At 41.2% G+C, this 26,329-nt stretch overlaps 1 protein-coding gene across 2 annotated transcripts in view; it reads right to left on the reverse strand.

The window, feature by feature from the left end:
• acin1a (apoptotic chromatin condensation inducer 1a) overlaps positions 1-25,859 on the reverse strand; it is a 32,067-nt gene extending 6,208 nt beyond the window's left edge. The window contains exons 1-15 of one of the 2 annotated variants that reach the window (XM_059344638.1): positions 25,670-25,854; positions 21,659-21,724; positions 21,380-21,491; positions 21,234-21,289; positions 17,056-20,133; positions 13,458-13,613; positions 13,177-13,262; positions 8,771-8,828; positions 6,709-6,748; positions 4,848-4,990; positions 4,040-4,183; positions 2,364-2,559; positions 1,464-1,609; positions 958-1,065; positions 27-134 (exon numbers count right to left, since the gene is read on the reverse strand). In XM_059344638.1, the coding sequence (XP_059200621.1) occupies positions 27-134; positions 958-1,065; positions 1,464-1,609; positions 2,364-2,559; positions 4,040-4,183; positions 4,848-4,990; positions 6,709-6,748; positions 8,771-8,828; positions 13,177-13,262; positions 13,458-13,613; positions 17,056-20,133; positions 21,234-21,289; positions 21,380-21,491; positions 21,659-21,724; positions 25,670-25,807 (4,635 nt within the window). In that variant the 5' untranslated portion in view covers positions 25,808-25,854. Of the gene's footprint in view, positions 1-26; positions 135-957; positions 1,066-1,463; positions 1,610-2,363; positions 2,560-4,039; positions 4,184-4,847; positions 4,991-6,708; positions 6,749-8,770; positions 8,829-13,176; positions 13,263-13,457; positions 13,614-17,055; positions 20,134-21,233; positions 21,290-21,379; positions 21,492-21,658; positions 21,725-25,669 lie in introns of both variants that reach the window. The other variant, XM_059344639.1, reaches the window with a different exon arrangement.
• Between the last annotated feature and the right edge of the window lie 470 nt (positions 25,860-26,329).

The raw sequence follows: 26,329 nt of genomic DNA on the forward strand, positions 1-26,329 counted from the left end.
ACAGACTGGTACCAATAAGTTCTCACCTCGTCCTGCTGGCAGAAGTCGACGCTGAGGACTTTTGGGTTGCTCTGAGGCCATTTGACTCCGTGAAGAGCTGCCCGTGTAGCGACCGCCTCCTCTGGACTACAGTACTGAAACACAAAGAGGAGGTTAGCTTAGCATGAGACCGCTGGGGGTCACTGGGATAAAGAGTCAACACAGTGAATCCATATGTTAAAACGCGTAACAGACCTTCAATATAATTTAAGTCTTATCTGTTGCCTATAGCTGGATGTCAATGCTGCATGTAATGTACATAGTGTATACCAAGGTTATTATAGTTAACGAAAACTAACGAAATAATGAAAACTAGAATTGAAAAAACATTTTTGTTAACTGAAATAAAAATAGAAATGAGAGTTTTACAAAAAAATATACCTGAAACTGTATTTTGTGGTTACAAAACTAACTAAAACTAACTAAAATTATAGTGAAAATGTCCTTCGTTTTTGTCTTTGTCAACTTTTTTCATCCGTAATCCTTTTTGGTTGATATGAAATCTATTTCATCTATCTGGTTTTATGACTTAAGAAACTTATTGGGGCTGAGATGGATCAGACAAAGGAAATAAAGGCAAAATGTATTGTTACCTTTTTGAATCTAAAACTAAAACTAACACAAAAACTAATAAAAACTAAACTAAAACTGAGCATTTTCCAAAAAATAAAAACGAATTAAAACTAGCAAACTCACTCTGAAAACTCATTAGAAAACTAACTGAATTTAAAAACAAAAAACAATGACAACGAAACTAAAACTAATGAAAAATCCAAGACTATTATAACCTTGGTGTATACTACGTATTCTCTGTTATAACTTTCACAAAGAACAGTAACTGGATGCAGAAACAAAAGGCCAGCAGCAGTCTGGCTCTGCAGCGCTCCATCACAGGAAACACATGGTGTAATAACTCACAGTGACGTAGCAGTGAGACTTGATCTTGTCGATCCAGAAGCCGTCCTCCACTAAGGTGCCAGTTCTGCTGAGCAGCTCCTTCAGCTGGCCCAGAGTGAACGGCCTCACCTAAACAAAACATACAGAGTCCTTCATTAACCCAGCAGACACACATTAACACAATTGTCGGAATCAAGCCGCAATCCTTATTTTGAATGAAAATAACATTGTCTCTTAAATCTAAATTAGTCTGCCAACATTACAAATTGGTCAAAATGAGCATTTATTGATATGATTTTGGAGTTTGAAATTGAAAGCTAGACCTCAAAACTGTGCATTAGAAGCGTAGTGATACAAAAAGTGATACACGAAATTAACAATTTGAGTATATGTGTAACTATGTTTGTCTTATTTTGAAGGTTTAACTTTAAAATAGTTGTTAGAACCACCAGATTACATTGGAAAATCACATATTTTAACATTTGAGACATAAAAGTAGTTGTAATTAACGACAGTGTTTCTCTCACCAGGTTGCAGACGTGAACAATGTTGGAGACTTTGCCACGAGGTGGTGAGGGCTGCCGGGCCGTGCGAACGGGGTCGTCGATTGTGATGGAAACGCCCGTTTTCTGCTGGCTGATGGAGCGACGGATGAGGGTGTCGCTGGGGGTCACTGGGGGAAAGACGGAACAACAGTCAGCTATATAATAATAATATATAACTTCTATATAATTTAAGTATTATCTGATGCCTATAGCTGGATGTCAATGCTGCATGTAATGTACAGAGTGTATACCAAGGTTATTATAATTAACAAAAACTAGAATTGAAAAAACATTTTCGTTAACTGAAACTGAGTTTTTAAAAAAAATGAAAACTAACTGAAACTGTATTTTGTGGTTAAAAAACTCACAAAAATTATTGTGAAAATATCCTTAGTTTTTACTTACTTTTTTCATACGTAAACCTTTTTGGTTGATATGAAATCCATTTAATCTATCTGGTTTTATGACTTAATAAACTTATTGGGGCTGAGATGGATCAGACAAAGGAAATAAAGGAAACATTTATCGGGACCTTTCTGAATCTGGAAACCCAACAAATACCCTATTACAAAAAAACTAAAACTAATAAAAACTAAACTAAAACTAAGCATTTTCCCCAAAAAATAAAAACTAATTAAAACTAGCAAACTCACTCTGAAAACGAATTAAAACTAACTGAATTTAAAAACAAAAATGACAACGAAATTAAAACTAAAACTAATGAAAAATCTAAAACTATTATAACCTTGGTGTATACTACGTATTCTCTGTTATGACTTTCACAAAGAATAGTAATTGGAGAAGTTGGCTTAAAGATGAATCTAACTCTATTTATGATCTATTTAATGCCTGATGAGGAGCATGTTGTCATGGATCCATTACCAGTGTTGGTTTCTACATCATGGCTGGTATTTGAAGGAGACTGGGTTTCCATGGCTGCAGGAAACGGGGTGTCCATCTTCTCCTCGTGCACCCTTGTCCTCTCTGCGTCTCCCTGCGGGTCCTCTTCCTCCAACTCCTCATGTCTGCTCCTCTTCGCCTCCTTCTGTCCGTTCTCCTGGCTCTCCAAATGCACCACCTGCAACAGAGGGAAGGCGTCAACACAAGCAACTCTCCAAGGGGGGCGCCAAAGATCCACGGGGGGTCCCAAAGTCCTCTTGATTTTAATGGATGTAATAAATCTAATGTGTTAAATATAGATGAGTCAGCATTTAATTCATTAGTGGGACAAAAACAACTTAATAAGGGCTACATTAAATTTTCATTTAAAAAAAGAAAAATCACCATAGAAAAGTTTAAAAATAAAGGCTATATCGCGAGAATAAGGGCGTGTGTAACATCCCTGCAGTATACACAGGTAACCTCACCTGGCGGTAACCTCACCTAGCGGTAACCTCACCTAGCGGTAACCTCACCTAGCGGTAACTTCACCTAGCGGTAACCTCACCTAGCGGTAACCTCACCTAGCGGTAACCTCACCTAGGGGTAACCTCACCTAGCGGTAACCTCACCTAGCGGTAACCTCACCTAGAGGTAACCTCACCAAGCGGTAACCTCACCAAGCGGTAACCTCACATAGCGGTAACCTCACCTAGCGGTAACCTCACCAAGCGGTAACCTCACCTAGCGGTAACCTCACATAGCGGTAACCTCACATAGCGGTAACCTCACCTAGAGGTAACCTCACCTAGTGGTAACCTCACATAGCGGTAGCCTCACATAGAGGTAACCTCACCTAGAGGTAACCTCACCTAGAGGTAACCTCACCTAGCGGTAACCTCACTTAGCGGTAACCTCACCTAGAGGTAACCTCACCTAGTGGTAACCTCACATATCGGTAACCTCACCTAGAGGTAACCTCACATATCGGTAACCTCACCTGGCGGTAACCTCACCTAGAGGTAACCTCACCTAGAGGTAACCTCACCAAGCGGTAACCTCACCTAGCGGTAACCTCACCTAGCGGTAACCTCACCTAGAGGTAACCTCACCTAGCGGTAACCTCACATATCGGTAACCTCACCTAGCGGTAACCTCACCTAGCGGTAACCTCACCAAGCCGTAATCTCACCTAGCGGTAACCTCACCTAGCGGTAACCTCACCTAGCGGTAACCTCACCTAGCGGTAACCTCACCTAGCGGTAACCTCACCTAGTGGTAACCTCACCTAGCGGTAACCTCATCTAGCGGTAACTTCACCTAGAGGTAACCTCACCTAGGGGTAACCTCACCAAGCAGTAACCTCACCTAGCGGTAACCTCACATAGCGGTAACTTCACCTAGTGGTAACCTCACATAGCGGTAACTTCACCTAGTGGTAACCTCACCTAGCGGTAACTTCACCTAACAACAGAAACACAGAGCTCATGGAAAAATGGCAAAGCGTCAGGGAGACGAAAATGCTGAATATCTCAAAAAGAAAAAGGGAGGGTACCATGAAAGTCACATTGAGTTCGGCTTCATAGAAGCAATGGACAATGGGGGGGTCGCCAAAGTTTACAATGGTAAAAATGTGGGTCCCTCAAGAAAAAGGTTGGGAACCACTGCTGTAGACCAACCTGTGTGACGGTGCGGCGGATCTGAAGGTCCTGGTCGGAGCGCTCCCTCTCTTCATCCTCGGCCCCGGAGAGGACCGGCTCCTCTGGGTGCAGGTCCACTACGGCCTCCTGCCCAAGACTCGGACGGATGTCTGGGATCAGAGACTGAAGGCAAAGAGCAGGGAGATGTGGTTTTACTGGCCGGTCTGTACCAGTCTGAACCGGGGACCTTTCCCCCGCTCATCTATTGGTTGGTGATTGTGTTACGTCACTGGGACTTGAGATAATATGAAACACGTTTGATATGATCCAAACCAAGACTAGGTAGAAGACTGATATGAAACAGAGCAGATTGGTTAAATACTTTTTTTCCATGACTGTATTTTTGGTAATTTTGTGTCTTTTTTAGTCATTTTTACATCTATTCTTGGTCATTTTGTGTCTTTTTTGGTCATTTTGTGTCTTTTTTGATCATACTTACATCTATTTTTGGACATTTTGTGTCTTTTTCGATAATTTTGTGTCCTTTTTGTGGTCATTTTAACATCTACAGTCATGGATGAAACATTCTTGATAATAACCAAAATCATTATGAATAAAACCATGTTGTGTTACCTCACTGATCCAAACCCAAGACTAGAAAAAGACTGATATGAAACAGAGCAGATTACTACCTTAAACTTAACCATGGAGACGACGGAGCGCTGTGACTCCAGTAACACTCCTAGATTTACTAAAGACTTTCAGCTTTCAGTCTGGGACTGTCTGGGGACATCTTTTGGTGTAAAACCAACATAACAACAACAATGTAATATCAGTCTGCAAATACCTTGAGTGAATCTGTGGTGATGCTGAAGGAAGGTTTCTTGGCAGTGACCGCCGTGCTGGAGCCCCACCTCCTCTTGCGGCCGGCCGTGGCTCCAGAGTCCTGCTCGCCCTCTGCACCGCCAGTGCCTGGGGACGATTTACTGCCTGGAGACGAGAGAAAAAAAACCTCAGGTCTGGCATATGAAGCAGATATAACATCACAAATCCATGCAAACAACATACTTATTGCCACATGAAATATGGATGGTCATTATTTATATAATAAATATATTAAATATATTTAGTTTAATAATTATTCAAGATTTATTTATGCAGTTTCCAAAACTTGGACTAATAATGTCATTAATACGTAGATTATACGTTTTTTCTCATCAATTTTCATTCAGATTTATTGTTAAAAACCATTATATTTGATTATATTCTGTTAAATCATACGTTTTTAAACAAATGTATATTTATTTTTATAGAGTTTATTAAATATTTATTGTATATTAGTGTGGGGAAACCGTAACATTTTTATCTGGACGCATTACGGTAATGAATTTGTGAATCAAAAATATGTTTAAAAATGTAGAAAAAATTATTTATACACAAAACAATGAATTGTGCCTCATTATGGCTATACTGTTCATTCATAAAACAGTGAAATATATTTAGTTTAATAATTATTTAATGACATTATTCAAGATTTATTTATGCAGTTTCCAAAACTTGGACTAATAATGTCATTAATACGTAGATTAAAATGCAAATCGAGGTTGTCAAAAATATCAACATTTCAATACTTTTTCAATACCATGTGTTTAAAACAATGGGATTGCTATTGGGATACATTTGATACATCTAAAAAAAATTAGAATTTTGTGAAAAAGTTCAATATTTTTTGTCAATTATTCCAGAAAGTGAAACTCATACATTATATAGATTCATTACACATTGAGTGAAATATTTCAAGCCTGTTTTTCTTGTAATTTTGATGATTCTGGCTTAGAGATAATGGAAACACAAAACTCAGTGTCTCAGAAAATTAGAATATTCCATGATTGCATCATCCCAGTGTCTCTAAAAATGTCAGAAAATACCTTAAAAAGATTATAAATTCATATTAAACAGATATTTTGGATTGTATATGTTATAAAGGGTCAAAGAAAATATGTATTCAATGCTCTTGGATTTTTTGCTATGAGCTGCACCATGTTGATGAGAATCACCCTGAAGAGCCGTCATCAAAGCAAAAGGAGGCTACTTTGATTAATCTAAAATGCACAACATATTGTTTAACACTAATTTTTATACTACAACAAAAGGTTTCTTTTGTTTTTTGGCAAGCACTTAAATATGTTCAAGCGTCGTTGGTATCACCGAAATGTATTTTACAAAAATATACACATATAATTAATGCAAACGATTCTATAATTACCGTATCATCTAACCATTTTTATTGTTTATTGTTAAAAACCATTATATTTGATTATATTCTGTTAAATCATACATTTTTAAACAAATGTATATTTATTTTTATAGAGTTTATTAAATATTTATTGTATACTAGTGTGGGGAAACCATGACATTTTTATCTGGACGCATTACGGTAATGAATTTGTGAATCAAAAATATGTTTAAAAATGTAGAAAAAATGATTTATACACAAAACAATGAATTGTGCCTCATTATGGCTATACTGTTCATTCATATAAAAGTGAAATATATTTAGTTTAATAAAGTATGTCCTTATAATCTTCACAGACAGAACTTAGACTGGCTTCATGAGAATCACCCAGATGTACTGAAGAAAACCCTGATAAAAGTATCTTTTTTTACATCATATCGTGAAAACCTTAACGTGGGAAGGGTTTACTTACTGCTAATGGAAATCTTACGAGCTGAGAAGGCCTTTGGTGTCTGAAACACAAGAAGATAAAAACAACCCGAGAGGAGGGCGAGGTGAGAGGCAGGCAGCAGGTGGTCGAGGACAGTTTGGAGGAAAGGTGGAACAAAAACAGAAAGGGGGACAAGTAGCGGCTGAGAGTGAATGATAGAAACTGCTGTGCAGAGTCTTACTCAAATTCAAGTCTACTGAATGGCATACTCTACTGGTAGTTAAGTTCATGCCATTCGTAATCATTTTATAACCTATGACTACAGGTTCTTGCTTTTACAGCAAGTTGCAGTGTCTATCATACAAACAAGGATCTGGTGGCTAGACTGCAGCTTAAACTCTTTGTTATTTTAAAACTTTTGTGTCTGAATAATCACAAACTCCAATTAGATTGAAGGTCAACGACGATTAAAAATGATGACAGAATAATAAAAAAATCATTTCGATTAAACTGCAGTGGCCACAAATAAGATAAACATTCTTTTAAATGCTGCATCTCCCAGTAAAGACTGCACAGAGTAGGACTGGAAACTAAGCATTTTTCAGATTTACTAAGAAATAAAAACATTGAGTAAATGTCTACTTATTCCCTGGTACCACTGACACCTGATCCTTACTGGTTTGGATAGGGCCCAATCACGACTGCATGTACTGTATCTAGGCAACAAGGGTCCAATCAAAGGTGGCTGAGATGTTTGGATGGAAATCTGAAAGCATGTTGGCTGGCAGGATGGGATCAAGAGTTCATTTTGGCAGAGGCTTTGAAATGATTTTGGCCAAAGCAGTCATCCTCAGGTGCATCAGCATTAGTCCTTTTAAAAATGAGGCAGGAAACAGCGAGTCCAGTGAGTTGGAGACCAGATGTTGACAGTCAATGTGCACACAAACTCCAACATTTTTGAGATGAATGTTGAGCTGCGTTTGAGGCGCCGTAAAGTTCATAGTGAGAGTCACACAGCAGCAAACATCCAGAGATTATTGGGGGGTTGTAGAGAGGAAACCCAAACGTTAAATCCTTCTTCAGTTCACATTAAAACTGTCATTTTTGCCTTTGAGTCCAGGTAAAAGCTTCTATGCCTTCTAGTGTCCACAAAGAGTATTCGCTGGAGAATTCTGAATCCCATTCCAAGAGATTATTAAAGTCTTTGGGTCAAGCGTGTTACAGTTCACCAACCGTATTAAACGACATGTCCATAACGGCCCAGATTTCTTTGCGAGTGGGCTTAATGTCTCAAAGAAACGATATGAAAACTACTGAGAGTTTTCCACAGCAGCTTTCAGTTGATGTGAGCACACATCCTTCTCTTGTCTCGTCTCCATGTTGGGTTTTTTTTTTAAGCGTGATTAGCAGAAAAAACGGCTAAAGAGAGGGATCGGCCGATTGACTAGCCGAGCCCTTCTTTGAATCTTCTGGTCCACCAATCAACAGCTCTCGCCAGCCATATCCATGACAAAGAGGCAGCCTTTGTTGCCAGGGGAGTCCCTCTGCAGTGCAGCCTTGGGGGCTTATCTGTGGTCAACTCTGGATTCTTGGGGACAGTGGAACAGGTGCAGCAGTAGCAGTAGTAGTAGTAGAAGTAGTAGTAGTAGTAGTGGCAGAGGTAGTATGCAGGTACCAATAGGGGCAATGGAAGAGGCATGAGCACCTTTATAACAAAGCAATCATTTGGGGTTTAAACATCAGCCACAGTGAGAAAATGCCCTTGCTGTTTCTGCCTATGACAGTGCCAACAAAGGGTTTTTAACAAAAAGCCATATTAAAAATGTAACTTCCTATCCTACACACAGTCTACCACTTGTGAAAAGGGCTCATTAAGTAATCTAGTGGAAATAGATTTTAAATGTAAAGAAAAGATTTTCAACAAAGAATACAGACATATAAACAAATGGTCTATACTGTAATGTATCCATGATAATAAATAAAAAAAAACCTCAACTATAAAGATTCAACTATAAGATAAGATCAAATGGGTCCGTCCATCTATGTCCTCAGCTGCCAAAAGCTGTGAGGACCAAGATGCTTGGTGGTTCTTCAGGTGCCTTACCTCCTCGCTGGTCTCTGGAAGCTTCTCTGGCTCGGCCATGGCAGCCTCCTTCATCTGCCTGCAGAGTGGGAAAAATACATACCAGCAAGAAAAAAGAAAGCAGAAGAGCAGACTGTTAGGATAAACAAAAATCTCTAATTTTTGTCAAAAAGCTGGTCATAACATTGTAACAAAGTTAAAGCGTATACGTTCATAGTTTTAAGCATCGACGTGGAACTTTTATTCGGTTATTAAAAGCTCTCAAATGAATACTGATGCCTCAATATGACCTTAATAACAGGGTTCATACAGTTTAGCAGTGGTCAAATTAAAGCCTTTCTTTCAAGGTCCATTTTCAAGCTTTTCCAGTATCTTACACCTGTTGTAAGTTGCATGTTTTAGATGAGTAATTACACACTAAAAGGGGGAGATTTCACTGAACCATACCAACAGAGATGGTGTTACACTTTTAGGAGGAACAGTCTTCATTTCAGATAGGCTACTCATTATTTTTTACATTGAACATGTGATTATCTATAGTCTATAGATGGATATAGTCAGATTGCAAGAGAAATACAGTAAGAATATCAAGCATTTACAAGCACTTTATCCAAAATCCTTGAAGCACTTTTCAAACCTTGAAAATACAACATTTAAATTCAAGCATTTTCAAGGATTTCAAGCACCCGTACCAACCCTGTAAGTAGTCTAATAAGATAATAAATAGTTTAAAGGTAAAAGATAAAGTGGTGAAGGATGCAAATAATGTGTTATTGTCTATTTAGGGTTGCTGTGGGAAAGAGACTATAATAAATATTATAATAATAATAATGACTCAATTGACCTCGATTTGCAATATAAAAATGAAACATTTTGCAAAAAGTCTTGCAATATCCTCCAATAACACTTCAGGGTTGACGTTTTCAATTCCCAGGAGTGTGCTATAAAGGGTTAATTCTTTAGGGTCGGAGAGGAGAGGAGAGGAGAGAGGAGAGGAGAGGAGAGGAGAGGAGACCTTTGACCTTTAACAAACCCTTTATTGGTCCAAGTTTAAAATCACAAAAACAAATGCAAGGAAATTAGACATACGCCCTTATCACTCCACAAAAAAAAACAACCAAAGAAAGAAATAAAATAAAATAGATATATATGTATAACCATACAGATACTCACATACACACACATACACACATATATATACTAGATATATACATACACATATCACACATACATACACCACATATACATACATATATATCATACATACATATACACACTTTTTTTTTTTTTTTTTAGAAACTGAGGATGAGTGATTCCAGCGAAATACTGCACAAAACACCTCCAATACCCCAAATAGAAATAAATTCTTCTACTTCTGACACCGTTTTATAATACACAAACTCTATTTTAATACGTGCAGCCACTAAACCCTTTAGCATTTGCTCAATGTTGGTGAGGAGAGGAGAGGAGAGGAGAGGAGAGGAGAGGAGAGGAGAGGAGAGGAGAGGAGAGGAGAGGAGAGGAGAGGAGAGGAGAGGAGAGCCTTCCTCCTGCAGTCCGTCCACACTGAAACACTCGGCCACTGACAGCCTAACAACAAACTGACAAACGAGGGCGCTCATCTCCAGTCATGTCACCTCCTCTCTCCATGCACGCACATGTGAACACGTCCACTCATTCCGCCTTAAATTAACTTGGAGGAACTTCACAGCAAACACACACAGACTGTTAAAACGCAGCACAGACTGCTGCTGCTGCTGCTAATTCGTCTGCGTCGCACCAAGCCGCCTCTCCTCCTCCCTCCTCCCTCCTACCTCCCTCTCACCGGAGACTTCTCCTCTCTAAACGCTTTCATGTCCGCACCGACTGGCAACAGAAACCTGCGGCGGACAAACCCTCCGCCTGCAGCTGAACGGAGAAAACCACAGGCAGGCATGAAGCTACAGCCACCGTCGGAGCACAGCCATGTTGCAACGGATGAAAAAAATAGATGGTCTATAAAAAAAAAAGGAAAAAGGACCCGCATCTTCTCAGCCACACCGGCTTCAAGGTAGTCTCATCAATCGCCTGATGGGAAAGTGTCTTATGACACCGTTTTATAATGAAGCAGTATATGGGTCAATGACGTGATCTGATCCATTATCGGTTGGTGCTACCAGTATTTTTTTTCTCATAAAAATCTGATATCTTTATCTATATACAGGAAAACAAAAGTGAACTAAAATGAGAAAAAAATACAATCCAGGTTTACATTGCAACATTATGGTATATAACAAATCTTACATAATTTGTCAAAACTTCAGAAAAAAATGTTTAATAATATGTTCTGCTTAATATTTACAAAATGTGTAAATGTAGAAATACTAAGAAATATGTTTTTTAAAATGAAGTGATAAAATGTATAAGTCCACCTAAATACACTGAAGGTGGAAAGAGATTAATATTTATAATTTTTTGTCCCTGCAATGTAGGGCTGCACAATTAATCAAATTTTAATCGTGATCACAATTTTGGCCGCCACGATTAAATTAACCTGATCGTCGGCGATATTTCCATTTTAAAATGCGTCTCTCCTGCAAATCTAATCACGCACTTTCTACACCAGTAGTCCACCAACCACCAGGAAAAAAGCCTGGTTGCTGATTGGATAGAACGCCAAGCAGGATGTGATGTAGTACTCGACGCCACAACAACACACGCCATTTCCAAAAGCCGGCGAAGCAGCGTTGCCAACTTAGCAACTTTGTTGCTATATTTAGCGACTTTTCAGACCCCCTTAGCGACTACTTTAAAAAAAAAAAAAAAAGCGTCTGGCAACAAATCCAGTGACTTTTTCTGGTGTTATTGGAGTCAAAGTGGCACAGTCCTCCTGCAGCAGTCTCTCCCAGCTGCAGAGCCGGAGGGGATGTTAACCCCTTAGCGTCCAGTCTGCAAATTGCTAACAGGCTAACAGTTAGCTCTGTAGCAGTACAGTGTGTATGTGCTAACAGGCTAACAGTTAGCTCTGTAGCAGTACAGTGTGTATGTGCTAACAGGCTAACAGTTAGCTCTGTAGCAGTACAGTGTGTATGTGCTAACAGGCTAACAGTTAGCTCTGTAGCAGTACAGTGTGTATGTGCTTACAGGCTAACAGTTAGCTCTGTAGCAGTACAGTGTGTATGTGCTAACAGGCTAGCAGTTAGCTCTGTAGCAGTACAGTGTGTATGTGCTAACAGGCTAACAGCTAGCTCTGTAGCAGTACACTGTGTATGTGCTAACAGGCTAACAGTTAGCTCTGTAGCAGTACAGTGTGTATGTGCTAACAGGCTAACAGCTAGCTCTGTAGCAGTACACTGTGTATGTGCTAACAGGCTAACAGTTAGCTCTGTAGCAGTACAGTGTGTATGTGCCAACAGGCTAACAGTTAGCTCTGTAGCAGTACAGTGTGTATGTGCTGCTGCTGCAGGAGGTGTTCACTTAGCGATCTCTGTTTGTTTACAACAAGCACCGGACACTAAAAACTGTTCCCATTGTTCTATAAAAGTCGGGAAAACGCCTGTATTTTTATTACACTAACATGATGAATAATTGTGATTAATAATCGTGATTACAATATTGATCAAAATAATCGCGATTATCATTTTGGCCATAATCGTGCAGCCGTTACTGCTTCATTTAAAAAGAAGTGAAAAAAGAGAAGTAAAGGATCTATCTCTCATCCACACATTATTATACATTTCCAGTAACTAATGCAGTAAGAATATCATCAAGAGTGGCTCAGAATTTCACGTTTAGGGCACTTATGACAATTAATTCATCAAGAAATCTCACTGCTGCTTCTAACCTTATATAACATTTTGGTTATTATTTGTTCTCTTTTGTGCACAATTTAATATATTTTTAAGTTGTTTGGTATTTCTTGTTGAGCGGAAGCATGTAACAGTGAGTGGCACAAATACTCTCTTGAAAAGCAGAAGCAGAGGCAGACTGCCGTGTCGTTATTAATCAGCAAGATTTATTTTCGGTTGTCTTTTTTTCTTTCAAAACCCATTTAATCCTGCCTCTTGCTGACATTTCCAGCGCAAGTTTTGACATTTTCCTTGTGAGCTTTTTGGTAGACAAATAAATGAATTAATAACAATAGAGTGTGGTGAAATGAATTTAACAAACGCATCAAAACTAAATTAAATGTTGAGCTCCCTTATCTTGAATGAACCATTTAGAACAGCCTCATTGGTTGTGATATCAAACTGGAAACAAATAATAATATAAGAATGAATTCAGGTTTGTACATTGCTAGATATGATCTTTAAATATGGTCTTTTGAGTGAAAGGGCTGCACCATCAAGAGGACAAGTAGCGTAAAGACAGATTCATTTACCGGTTTGTAAATCTGACACACATGATGGAAACGACATGATACTTAAGACCAAGACTTAAAATCAGACCTTTGTTTGTTTGTTTCCTCCTCTCCCTCGTTGTCCTCGCTCTTCCTTTGTGACTCCTCTCTTGTTGGTGTTTCCATGAGCGGTTTCTGGGGATTTAAAAGGGCAGAAAATTGAATAAAATGCTAATAATCTAACAATTAAGGTTTGCTAAAGTTGTTCAGGTAATATAAATGCCACTTGTCTGTAACAGAACTTGATTTGAGATAAACCTGTTGGTAGGAATGGAGATTTTTAGGTAAGCTGTGGATAGTTTTAACAGATGTCACTTATGAGCAACTGACCTTGGTGTGACTGTCTCCGTCCGCCGTAGTGTTGCTCTTCTCTACCGACCTCTCTCTTTTGTGAGGAGAGGCTTTTGGGATTTCCTTCAAACCGTCAGCCTGACCCTTTAGTGTCACCCTGTGCTGTGGTGAGGAATCTCTTTCAGGTTTCCCTTCCTAAAAAGAGACAGAGAAACATTTTATACACTGAAGAATGTGCAAAACGTGCTATACAAACTGAGCTCACTCAGTACGTTTACATGACACTTCAAAAAACCTAATTATTGCCTTAATCTGACTATAACTGGACAACTGTAGTGCATGTAAACGTGTTAGTCTGACTGATGTTGGAGTTCTCCAACTCTGATTAGGACACCCAGATAATACGATTGGAATAGGATTTTCGCCGGCATGTATGACAAGACAAAGCATGTGCGCATGCTCCACCCCTGCGTTGGCGTATGACCCCGGAACAAAAACATCCAAGAAAGCCGGTCGCATTAGCCGGTCACACATTAGCCGGTCGCATTAGCCAGTCGCACATTTGCCGGTCGCATTAGCAGGTCAGTAGCGACGGCACAAAGTGTTGAACTGAAGTCAACAGAAAGGGCGCCATATTCACCCAATGAAATGACTCATATCGCCACCCAGTGTTGAGGAGGAGGACATGTTCCCGTCAGTTATTCGATTTTCTCAGTTGCATTTAAACTGGGACAAGGACAGAAGTCCTATTAGACGCCAATATCGATTTTTAAGCACAGCTCGATTAAACTGTGCATGTAAACGCACTGACTGCATCACATGTGACTTGTGATGTTGGATTACTGGCATTCCACAAATAAATACATTGAGAACAGAGCTTTACTATATAAACTATAAAATACTTTCTCATCTCTTCATCTAACCACTTCACATGTGCATGGCTCCATGTGATTTGATATTCTGGTGACTAAGCCTTAGTTTACTGTAAATCCTTCTTGTTGTTTATTATGTAACATCCATCTTGTTATTGTTGTTTTCTGAGTCACTCTTTGCCATCATGCCCTTTTTATTTTACCCTTACAATGTTTCAAATGATCACTGCCAACACACCTTCAGACAGATGCATTCAGACATATTGATACAAATATATGAGTTTGAAAAGAGGTTCAACTGTGGGCAGGAAGTTCTACCTTTATGCTCTTGTCTTCAACAAGCAAAAGTAGCAACCAATACCAACCAATAACACATGAACAAGTCCATCCTACGCTGCAGAAAAGTATGCTTCCACACCAATTACTCTTGCCAATTTGCACCATATCAATAATGTTAAGTATTAGAGTCTGAACACTATATTTAAGACATTAAAGCCAGCTTAAAATGTATTGCATTGTCAAGCATCAGTAATTAATGTTAGTCCCTCTCTCGTTTTCTCATAGTGGCAGTCAGAAAACACCTGAGCACTAAACGCATGTGTAAAGCTAAAAGAAAAATACTAAGGTTTAAAGTCCTGGGTTACAGGAATGTGATCCCAGTTTTATATATTGTGGGTTTAGTGCACCAGTTATTATCAAATGATGATGATTAAAGGATGAGAACTATGGGTTTTGTTTTAGTGCTTAATTTAGGTCAATTTGTTTTGATTCGATATCACTTTACATGAATGAAAGTCTTTTTCAAGTCTATTTCTATGTCTCAGTGAAAAACAACATTTTATTTAATTAAAAAAGATCAAAAGGCACCATTTAACATGAAACCATGACCACTTCCATATGACGAGCGCTGACGGCTTTGTTCCCATGGAAACTGCCCTCCTGCGGTCTCGTGAAATACGGCAGCTACGCTTGCATGGAAAATAGCTCTTTTTTGAAGATGAATAAAGATCACAGTTATGCAGAGAGATGACCGATTTGTCAATGTTAATAGCAGTTTCATTTATCACCATCAGTCCACATCCACAAATCTGATATCTGCGTCATCCAAAAACTGACCACAGCTGCAGCAGCTCTCTGGTGAAAAAACAGCTCGGACAAACATCTACAGGTACATCTTAGAAAATTTGAATATCATGAAAAAGTTCAATATTTTTTGTCAATCATTTCAGAAAGTGAAACTCATACATTATAAAGATTCATTACACATAGAGTGGAATATTTCAAGCCTGTTTTTCTTGTAATTTTGATGATTCTGGTTTAGAGATAATGAAAACACAAAACTCAGCTTATCCGGGGCCGGGTCGCGGGGGCAGCAGGATAAGCAGGGCCTTCCAGACGTCCCTCTCCCCAGCCACAACGTCCAGCTCCTCCTGGGGGACCCCGAGGCCAGGAGAGAGATATAATCCCTCGACCATGTTCTGGGTCTTCCCCGGGGCCTCCTACCAGTTGGACGTGCCCGGAACTCTTCTAACGGGAGGCACCCGGGAGGACCCTTACCAGATGCCCAAACCACCTCAGCTGGCTCCTTTAGAGGAGAAGGAGCAGCAGCTCTACTCCGAGCTCCCTCCGGATGTCTGAGCTCCTCACCCTATCTCTAAGGCTGAGCCCAGCCTTAGAGATAGGGTTAGCCCAGGCTTAGCCCAGCACTACCCAAAGCTCATGACCATAGGTGAGGGTTGGAACGTAGATGGACCGGTAAATCGAGAGCTTCGCCTTCCGGCTCAGCTCCTTCTTCGCCACAACGGTCCGGTACAACGCCCGCATCACTACAGACGCCGCACCAAACCGCCTGTCCATCTCACGCTCCGTTCTATCCTCACTTGTGAACAAGACCCCGAGATACTTGAACTCCCTTGCTTGAGGCAGTACCTCTCCCACCCCAGAGGGGGCAGTCCACCGTTTTCCGGCAGAGAACCATGGCCTCAGACTTGGAGGTGCTGACTCTCATCCCAACCGCTTTGCACTCGGCTGCAAACTGCCCCAAAGAGTGATGGAGGTCCCGGCTTGATGAAGCCAAAAGAACCACGTCATCTGCAAAAGGCAGAGATGCAATTCTAAGGTCACCAAACTGGATCCCTTCTGGGGCCATGTCCTCTGCTGCTGTTGGTCCACTGTGTTTTCTGAAGTCCACAGTCAACATACCAGCCATCTAGCAGGACATTTTAGAGTCTTCATGCTTCCACAAGCTCTTTGGAAATGTTGCTTTCATTTTCCAGCAGGACTTGGCACCTGCCCACACTGACAAAGGTACCAAAAGCTGCTTCAATGACCATGGTGTTACTGGGCTGGACTGGCCAGCAAACTGGGCTGACCTCAACCCCATAGGAGTCTATGGGTTGTTGTCAAGAGGAAGGTGAGAGACACCCGATGAGCTAAAGGCTGCTATAAAAGCAACATGGTGCTGTAGGCCGATCTCCTCCATGCCACCAAGTATTAATGCACTCATTCATGATCAAAATAACTAGAAATACAGGCTTTAAATATTTCACTCTGTGTGTAATGAATCTATATAGTGTATGATTGTATTTCACTTTCTGAAATAATTGACAAAACATATTGATCTTTTTCACGACATTTTAACTTTTTGAGGAAAATATCAGTGGAAGCTTGTACCATACAGAAGTGGTTTCATGGTTTCATCTAAAGTAAGTTGGAAAAGGATCGATCTGTCGTGGAGTGAGAGATTTTCCTTTTGGACCACTTACCCTTCTGCCTCTTGAAGTGGAGCGGGGTTTCTCTTGAGAGGACGAGGATGAGCCAGAGGACCCAGACGATGAGGAGCCAGAGTCTGATTCTGAAGAAGAGGAATCATTAGATGATGATCTCCGCCTTGCTCCTTTGTCTTCCTTCTTTGCATCTCTTCCCCTCCGCTGGGCAGCATCCACCGACTCCTTGCTTTCATCCACTTCTTTTGCCTTTTTGGTGGATTCCTTGGCAGCTTGTTCTGAATCTGCCTTTTCTTTGCCCTCTGCTACCAAGCTTGTCGCCTCTTCTTTTTTGGGGCTCTCCTTCTCAGGGTGGGCCGTTACAGATCCCGGTGCCCCGGCAACAACCTCCTGTTTCGTCCGCATCTGTCCGTCTTCCTGTTGAGCCGAGCCCTGGAGGCCCTCCTTCTGCCGCTCCCCTACGTCGGTGGGGGAGGCCCGAGGGTTGGGGGTGTCGGAGAAACTGCGGGGCCGCTTAATGACCATGGAAGGGGAGGAAGATTGGATCGGGGCGTCCCTTAAAAACCGGAACTTCTTGAATGACAGCGGAGGCGTTGGTGACATGGCTGTTTCAGATTCTGCTGCTTCGCTCCGGGACATGGGAGCAGCCACCTCCTCCTGCTCTCCTGCCTCTGTTGAAGACTTTCTACCTGGTCCTGTGGAGAGGGGGGGAGGAGTGGGCAGGGGGGTGAGACCAATCTCACGGCCACGTTTGGATGGAGGGAGGTGACTCTCCCTCTCCTTTTCAGCCACCCTAGCTCTCTCTTTCTCCTGTTCCTGGGCCCTCTCCTGCTCCTCCTTTTCTTTCTGCATGGCTTTCTCCTTCTCTAACCTTTCATGCTCGAGAGCTCTCTCCTTCTCCTTCCTCTCCTTCTCCAGGGCTCTCTCCCTTTCTAGTTTCTCCTGCTCTAGAGCTTTTTCCCTCTCCAGCCTCTCCTGCTCGAGAGCTTTCTCCTTCTCACGCCTCTCCTTCTCCTGCCTCTCCTTCTCCAGAGCTTTCTCTTTCTCCTGCCTCTCCTTCTCCAGAGCCTTCTCCTTCTCCTGCCTCTCCTTCTCCAGAGCCTTCTCTTTCTCCTGCCTCTCCTTCTCCAGAGCCTTCTCCTTCTCCTGCCTCTCCTGCTCGAGAGCTTTCTCTCTCTCCATCCTCTCTTTCCTCTCCTTCTCGACTCTTTCCTTCTCCTTCCTCTCCTGCTCCAGAGCTGCCTCTTTCTCCAATCTCTCCTTCTCCTCCCTCTCTCGTTCTAAGGCTTTTTCCCGCTCTATCCTTTCTTGCTCGAGTGCTTTCTCTCTCTCGATCCTCTCCTTTTCCTTCCTCTCATGCTCCAGCCTCTGTTGTTCTTGGGCTCTCTCCCGCTCCAATCTCTCTTGCTCTAGAGCTCTTTCCATTTCTATTCTCTCTCGCTCTAGGGCTTTCTCTCTCTCAACTCTCTCTTGCTCCAAGGCCTTTTCCCTCTCGATTCTCTCTCGCTCTATGGCTTTTTCTCTCTCTAGACGCTCTTGCTCCAAGGCTCGTTCTCTTTCTAGTCTTTCTTGCTCCAAGGCTCTCTCTCTCTCTAGTCTCTCTTGCTCTAAGGCTCTTTCTAGTCTCTCTTGCTCCAAGGCTCTCTCTCTCTCTAGTCTCTCTAGCTCTAAGGCTTTTTCTCTCTCTAACCTTTCCTTCTCTTTTCTTTCAGCCTCCAGAGCTCTTTCTCTTTGCAGCCTCTCTTGTTCAAGAGCCCTTTCTCTCTCCTTCCTCTCCTGCTCCAAAGCCTTGGCTCTTTCTAGCTCCCTTGCTCTCTCCTTTTCTTCCCTCTCTCGCTTCTCCCTCTCCTCCTTTTCTCTCTGCAGACGTTCTTGCTCCAGGGCCCTCTGTCTCTCCAGCTCCTTCTGCCTCTCTAGCTCCAAGGCCCTCTGTCTCTCCAGCTCCTTCTGCCTCTCTAGCTCCTTCTGCCTCTCCAGCTCCAGGGCCCTCTCTCTTGCTAAGGCTTGCTCTCGTTCTTCCCGCTCTTTAGCCAAAGCGAGTTCCCTCTCCTGCCTCTCTCGCTCTAGAGCGAGTTCTCTTTCCCGCTGCAAAGCCTTCTCCCGCTCTTCCCTTTCTAAGGCCTGCTGTCGTTCGAGTCTCTCTTTCTCCAGAGCTCTCTCTCTCTCCCGCTCTTCCTCAAGTTTCCTCTGCTTCTCTTGCCTTTCCAGCTCGAGGGCCCTTTCTCTTTCTATCTCAGAGTCCCTCTCTCTGTCCCTCTCTTCTGTTTCAGTGGCTTTGAGCACACTCACAGGTAATTGCATATGGGCCAAATGTGCTCCTGTGATACCCTGGTTGGTGCCTGGAATCATGGGAAATGACACGTGGCCTGCAGTGTTGGCGGTGTGAGTGATGGCAGATACCAGACCCTCTGGAGGCCCTCGGCCAGGAAATGATGTAGCCGGAGCGCTGCCGTCACCTTCCACACCACCGCGGTGCCAACCGACTCCAGAGAAAGCACCTTCTGACTCCATTTTACGGGCGAGAAGGGTCAGCGGGCCTGGCTTGCGCTCGGCGTGTCCGCCCCTCTGTGGCTCTGGGCTGCTACTGCGGCTGCCGCTGCTGGAGGAACCAGAGCTAGAGGTGCTGGAGGAGCGCCTAGCCGGGGCTACATCTGGACTAGGGGGGCTCTGTTTAGGGGTGTCGGGCAAGGGGAATGATAACTCTGGAGGTGGGGAGGGAGGAGGTGTTGGCTGGCGGAGTTGCGGGGACAGTAGGGAGGGCATGTGTTGCTGTGGGGGCTGGCAGGATGCTCCAGACCTCTCTCTGGTTGTGGGCACTCGGGCCGGCTCTCTGTGGCTCCTCCTCCGAGCGCTGCTCTCCCAGTCGTCGTCGTCAGCGTCCTCCTCGCCATCCTCGCTGTCGTCGTCGTCGCTGTCGGCGGGGACTTCGTTGGAGGCGGACCCTCTCTCCGTCCGGTGGTCGCCACCAGGAACGCGCATGGCCACAGAGCCGGAGGCGGGAGGGCCGGACATGTCGGCCTCCTGGTTCCTGTTGCTCTCATTGGCTGCACCAAACAACCCGTCTCCACCGGAGGGGCCGGGGGGCTTGTGCTGCTCCGCCAGTGCTGGCGTGGCATCCTGACGGGGACAGAAAGAGGGGTGAGGGATCTGGAAAAATTCTTACAGGGTTCGTATACTTTTTCAGTGGTCAAATTCAAGCATTTTTCAAGAACTTTCAAAGTTGTTTTTTAATGGGCAATTAAAACCTAAAGAGTCTGCATGGGTCACAAGAAGTGTTTATGTATTTATTTGGGTGAAATCCCTGATCTAACTGCACTATGCTTACACTGAAAAAATGACAAGCTGGACATGTAAATTTGTAAAAACCTACCTAAAAAAACTTAGTAAAAGAATAGATATATAGAATAAATATTAGAGTGATTATTTCATTTTAAAAACAGGGTTCGTACACTTTAGCAGTGGTCAAATTCAAGCATTTTTCAAGGTCCATTTTCAAGCTTTTCCAGTATCTTACACCTGTTGTAAATTGCATGTTTTAGATGAGTACTTACATACTAAAAAGGGGGAGATTTCACTTAACCCATTTAGGCCTAAAACGCCTCGAAAAAATGCATGATTTCAAAGTTCTGGAAAAGTCCCATGTTGCATTGCGACACTCCCACATGTATTCTGATGCATTTCATTGGCCAACAGACCCCAAATGGGTGGAAAAACTACAAAACGACGTATCCGCTTTCCGGGCTTTAATGGTAGAATAACGCAACAGCGCCCCCAGTACCTTCCACCTGTTATAAGTTGCATGTTTTAGATGAGTACTTGCATACTGAAAGGGGGAGATTTCACTGAACCATACCAACAGAGATGGTGTTACATTTTTAGGAGGAACGGTCTTAATTTCAGATAGGCTACTCATTATTTTCTACATTGAACATGTGATTATCTATAGTCTATAGATGGATATAGTCAGATTGAAGAGAAATACAGGAAGAATTTCAAGCATTTACAAGCACTTTATCCAAAATCCAAGCACTTTTTCAACCTTGAAAACACAACATTTAAATTCAAGCATTTTCAAGGATTTCAAGCACCCGTAAGAACCCTGTTCTTAGTTTCTTACAGATGTGCAAAATATTTTTCAGCACAGAAAATCTCTGGACAAACAAAATTAAAAGGATGTGACCAATTGCAATAGTTTAGAAAAGGACATGGTGTCCTACCTGGGGTTGAGGAGCGCATGGTGTACTGTTGTTAACTTCTGTGTGGTCCTCTTGGTCTGTTTACAAGAGACAATCAAATAAAATCACAAAAAGGTTATGCATAATGACTCCAGATGTTTACAGTGGATGGTTCTGACAACACTTACCATTTGTGTCATATGCTTCACGAGCCTCTCTCTCCAGCCGCTGCCTCAGAAGCTCCTGTTGTTTAGCCAGATACTGCTTGATAAAGCTGTTCTGGCTCATTTCCTCTCCAATCTAAACACAAAGACCATTAAAAAATAAGGTACAAGCCTTTGAGGGCCACTTGCACATTTTGTTTTGCAGACATTTAAGAAAATTGTGCTGATGCAGATTTTGTCATTTATATGCAAAGGCTTCAGTGATGAAAAAAGAAAAATTAAAATCATTTTTAAGACACTTACCTGCGAGTTTGGCTGCAGTCCGATGTGAGCGGTGGAGGTCCTCTGCAGATTCTCCAGCATGAGAGCCTATTATTAAGACAAGGGACTTGAGTCATTTGAAGTAAATAACAGAGTTGGTACTGGTGCTTTTGAATGTAAACATATGGGTAATTTATGGCAATCTTGTCACTGTGCACTGTATTAGGGCTGGGCGATATGGACCAAAAGTTATATCCCGATATATTTAGGCTGAATAACAATATACGATATATATCCCGATATTTTTATTGCAAAGTGAGAGCAAATGTTCAGACAAAGCCAAATATGTCATGTCAGAAGTATTGAAACCGTTCATTTAATTGAACATAAATACTGTATAAAAGGAGTACCTTCTAGAAAAAAAAATCAAAGCTCCATAAAGCGCACATTTAAATAATAGAATATCTCAAATAAATAATCTTGCCTGGAGCAAGGATCACAGTGCAAATTTGAACTATATTGATATATGCGATATGGTCTAATTCCATATCAAATATATCAATATATCTTTTGTATTGATATATCGCCCAACCCTACACTGTATTCAGTAAAGATTCATAATGGCTTCCATTATTTCCATCCATTACAATCTGTTATGAGTCTCTGTGTGACTACCAAAGTAAGATTTTGTTAATCACAATATGATACCATGTCAATTTATTGGACACCAATAGGAAAAAGTCTGCCACAATACGATTATGATTTGATTTAACTCAGGGACCTTCGATCAATATGAGATATGATTTGACCAATTAACACAATCAGGTAGATTTACATGGACCTATTTGACAATTGTTTTATTACTGAGCTCCATTCTATATCTATTCTTTTTCATGAAAAGATTAAATACAAAGTGAAAAATTCAAAATAAAGTTGCATCTTAAAGAGGCTGATATGTATCCATATCTTCCACATAAATTATATTAGATCATTGATCACTGAATTGATACATAGATATAATAATCATCATCATCATATGGGTCAATCAGACAAGGCATGCAACACGCAGACTGTGGTGGAAATCAAACAATATTGAGAATGATGTGGGCAGAGTTGTAAGCAAAAGCTGCTGGAGCCAACTTGGTTAAAATTGTACATATTTTAAATAAAAACACTTGTTGTTTACATCTATCTCTGTCCTGATTGTGAGCCATGCAGCATTCCTCCCACTCCCACACTGCTGCTTGGAGTATTTCACACTGCATGCACACTCCAGGATGTAAACAAAACATTATTTAATAAAGTGTAATGTAGATTAATATTCTAATAGCGATAAGCAGTTAGGCATATGTGGTACCAGTAGGTCTTTATTATATGTAATCGTGCAAAAGTGAAAATTTTAACATTTAAAGAGATTTTTAAAAGTTCCTTGATTGGTAACGTGTAATAATGGGACCAGACGAGTTATCAGTTATAACTAAATAACACTGTCCAGATTACACATGTTAAGTAATGGTGGCATTCTTCTTCTTATTTGGTCATTTATCCACTGTACAAAACACATGTTTTATGTTTTATCTATATCTATCCTCCATATAGTTGTCTACATTTACACTTCACTTATTTACTTTAATAGTGTATTGTTTTGTTTACTGTCAATTGTTTATTTTAACTGCATTTGTATTTGTATGCTACTGGAACTTTAATTTCCTTGAGGGAGTCAAATCCCCCAAAGGGATCAATAAAGTGCAGTCAAAGTCTAATTACGCTTCATTGGGATAATGAACATTTAACACAAAAACATGTTGTAAACAAAACCTGCTTTTATTGGGTAATTCAGCAGGGGAAAAATCAGATTACCCGCTTTTAAAAAGGAAAGAATGCAACAACTTTCACGGTGAGTTAGATAAGGTTTGAATACCTGTCACAATGTAAACAAACAGGCACACACAGGACACGCTCACTACGCAGCTGGCTGACCTGGGATATGTTTTAAAGCAAAACGACTGCTAAATCTGGCGGCAAATAGCAAAAAATGTTGCATTGGCGTGAAACACACATTCAAATTTAGCTGATAATGCTCGTCGGGCTACTAAATGACTTATGTAATGTTAAGTTACCGGTCAAATGCATGTAGAATGAATTGATACTGTTATTATCATGCTTCTTTAAGGTTCATTACCAACTGTAAGATGTCCACTCACCATTGTGAATTATACTCTGGGGTAGGATGGCCTGCTCTGGCCACTCCAAGGGCTAGTTATTGGTATACTTTCATTTATAAGGCAATATTGGGACTGCTGCCTTCGTACATTTGCACTTTATAACTCTGAGAAATGCTGGATCTTATTCTCTTCGTTTACAAGATCAGCTGTTGCTTTCTGTCCCTTCTGCTGGTACAGAGCTGGGTAAAAGGGCATTTGTTTACTCTGCACCTTATGCATGCACTGCAAAAAAGGTGTGTCTAAAAACAAGATAAAAACATTAAATCTGAGGGAAATGATCTCGCTGCATGGACAGATAATTTACCTTGACAAGATTTCTTGAATTGAGATTGTTAAATCTAGAAATAAGCATGTTGAACACTTAAAATACAAAATTAAATCTTAAAACAAGATAACTTATCCAACACTTATGTATCTAAAGTTTTGCTCGGGCCAGCTAATCACTGCTTGCACCTTGAATTTATCTTGTTTTAAGAGTTAATTTCTTATTTTAAGCGTACAACATGCTTATTTCTAGATTTAATCATCTTAATTTAAGAAAGTGAAATTATCTGTCCATGCAGCAAGATCATTTCCCTGAGATTTTGTGTTTTTATCTTGTTTTTAGACACACCTTTTTTTTTTTTTTTTGCAGTGTGGAATATGCTACAGAAAGACTGGAAACTAACTGACTTCATTTCTTTGAGCACTTTCAAATCCAAACCGAGAGTTATTGAGGCCAATTCCACAATATGCACTTCTCATAACGCGTTTAAGGTCTGTGTCTTATGTAAATATTTAACTGTATTTTGTGTTTGCTGCCTCTTAGCCAGGGCTCCCTTCAAGAAAAAGAGGTTCTTAATCTCACTGGGATATTTCCTGGTTAAATAAAGGTTAAATACAAAACATTTACACCGACCAACGCTGGCCCCTGCTGTGGCCCCTGTGTCAAATTAATAATAAAATGATCAATTTATAACAATGAACAATGAAACAATTCTAACCTTTTTTTAGTTCAAACAATATTTCTATTATCTCATTGTACACAAAAGAAACCCAGAATGTGTACATTGTATAATAGTTTAACTCTCTGGAGTCTTATGGGGCTATTTTGTCCATTTTTGAATCCTTTTCATGTCTTTACATGTCTTTGTAAGTCATTTTGTGTCTTTTTTGGACATTTGTGTCTTTTTTTTTGATAATTTTGTGTCTGTTGTTGTGTCATTTTTAGTTATTTTGTGTCTTTGTAAGTCATTTTGTGTCTTTTTTGGACATTTGTGTCTTTTTTTGGTAATTTTGTGTCTGTTGTTGTGTCATTTTTAGTTATTTTGTGTCTTTGTTGGTAATTTTGTGTCTTTTTTTTGTCATTGGTGTCATTTATGTCTCTTTTTTTTGTGTCTGTTTTAGTTATTTTGTGTATTTTTTTTGGTCATTTTGTGTCTTTTTCAAGACATTCAAAGATTTTGAATGCTTCAAATATCATCTTTGCCATTCTTTCATGTGCTAATGTGCCCCTCTGATTAAACACTGGCCCCTCATTGGCCCCCACAGTAAAACTGGTCTAGAACCGCCACTGCGTTAGCCACGGGAGCTAACAGGACAACATAACCCCGACACACACTTTGAAATGAGCCCCTAAGTTGGCTTAAGTCCCGCTCTTGCTACGGTTGGTGTAACCTGCACAGCGGAGCGCAGATAGCCGCGTTTCCCTGGTGACCAGCGGCGGTTAACCTCCATAACTCTACTATTATACTCAGTTGTCGGCCCTCGAGAGAACATCACGAGCCCGTCTCATCGTTAACGGCAGCGCGAGGCGACCGTTGGTGCCGTTTCCCGCGGCAGAACTCACCCCCTTCAGCCTCTTGATGAGTGCATTCTTGTGGCCGCTCTTCGACAGCCCTCTCTCCTCCAGGGCTGCTTTTAAATCCGCCACTCGAAGGGACTGGAGCGGTCTCCCGTCCAGCGTAACGTCTTCGAGATCCGCCATTTTCCCTTCCTCTAGTCAGCTCCCAGCGAGAGCGACGAGCAACGCCTTCCTCCTCCCAGCGTCACCGCCGACGACTGCTGCGTTCGATTGCACTCGGAACTCGGAAAGATCCGACCTCCGAGTCGGGAAAGTGCAATAGAACGGCCCTTGAACTCGGGATCCCGACTCGGGGATCCGAGTAGGTCGGAAATACGTGGAAAACAGTCACTTTATCTTCAATATTTAGTCAGTTATGTGTCGTTTAATTTAGCATTTGTGTTACTAAAAGTGTAGGATTACTTTGTAGTGGTATTTACACTCCCACTCTGTTAAATAAAGAGTTTATTTGAGCGTAGTAGGGACGAAAAATCACAGTAAAAGTGTAAATACATTATAGTTTTTCCCATATTTAAACATTAGTCTATAAGCTGTAATACTGCACGTATTTTCATTATATCCAGGAAATTGATAAGATGTAATTATATTTTTGTCTCTTAAGTATTTGCAGACCTATATTTGGACCCAGAGAGGACACAACCATTT

The sequence above is a fragment of the Centropristis striata genome, chromosome 11 (genome assembly GCF_030273125.1).
Source record: "Centropristis striata isolate RG_2023a ecotype Rhode Island chromosome 11, C.striata_1.0, whole genome shotgun sequence".
Classification (NCBI taxonomy): Eukaryota; Metazoa; Chordata; class Actinopteri; order Perciformes; family Serranidae; genus Centropristis; species Centropristis striata.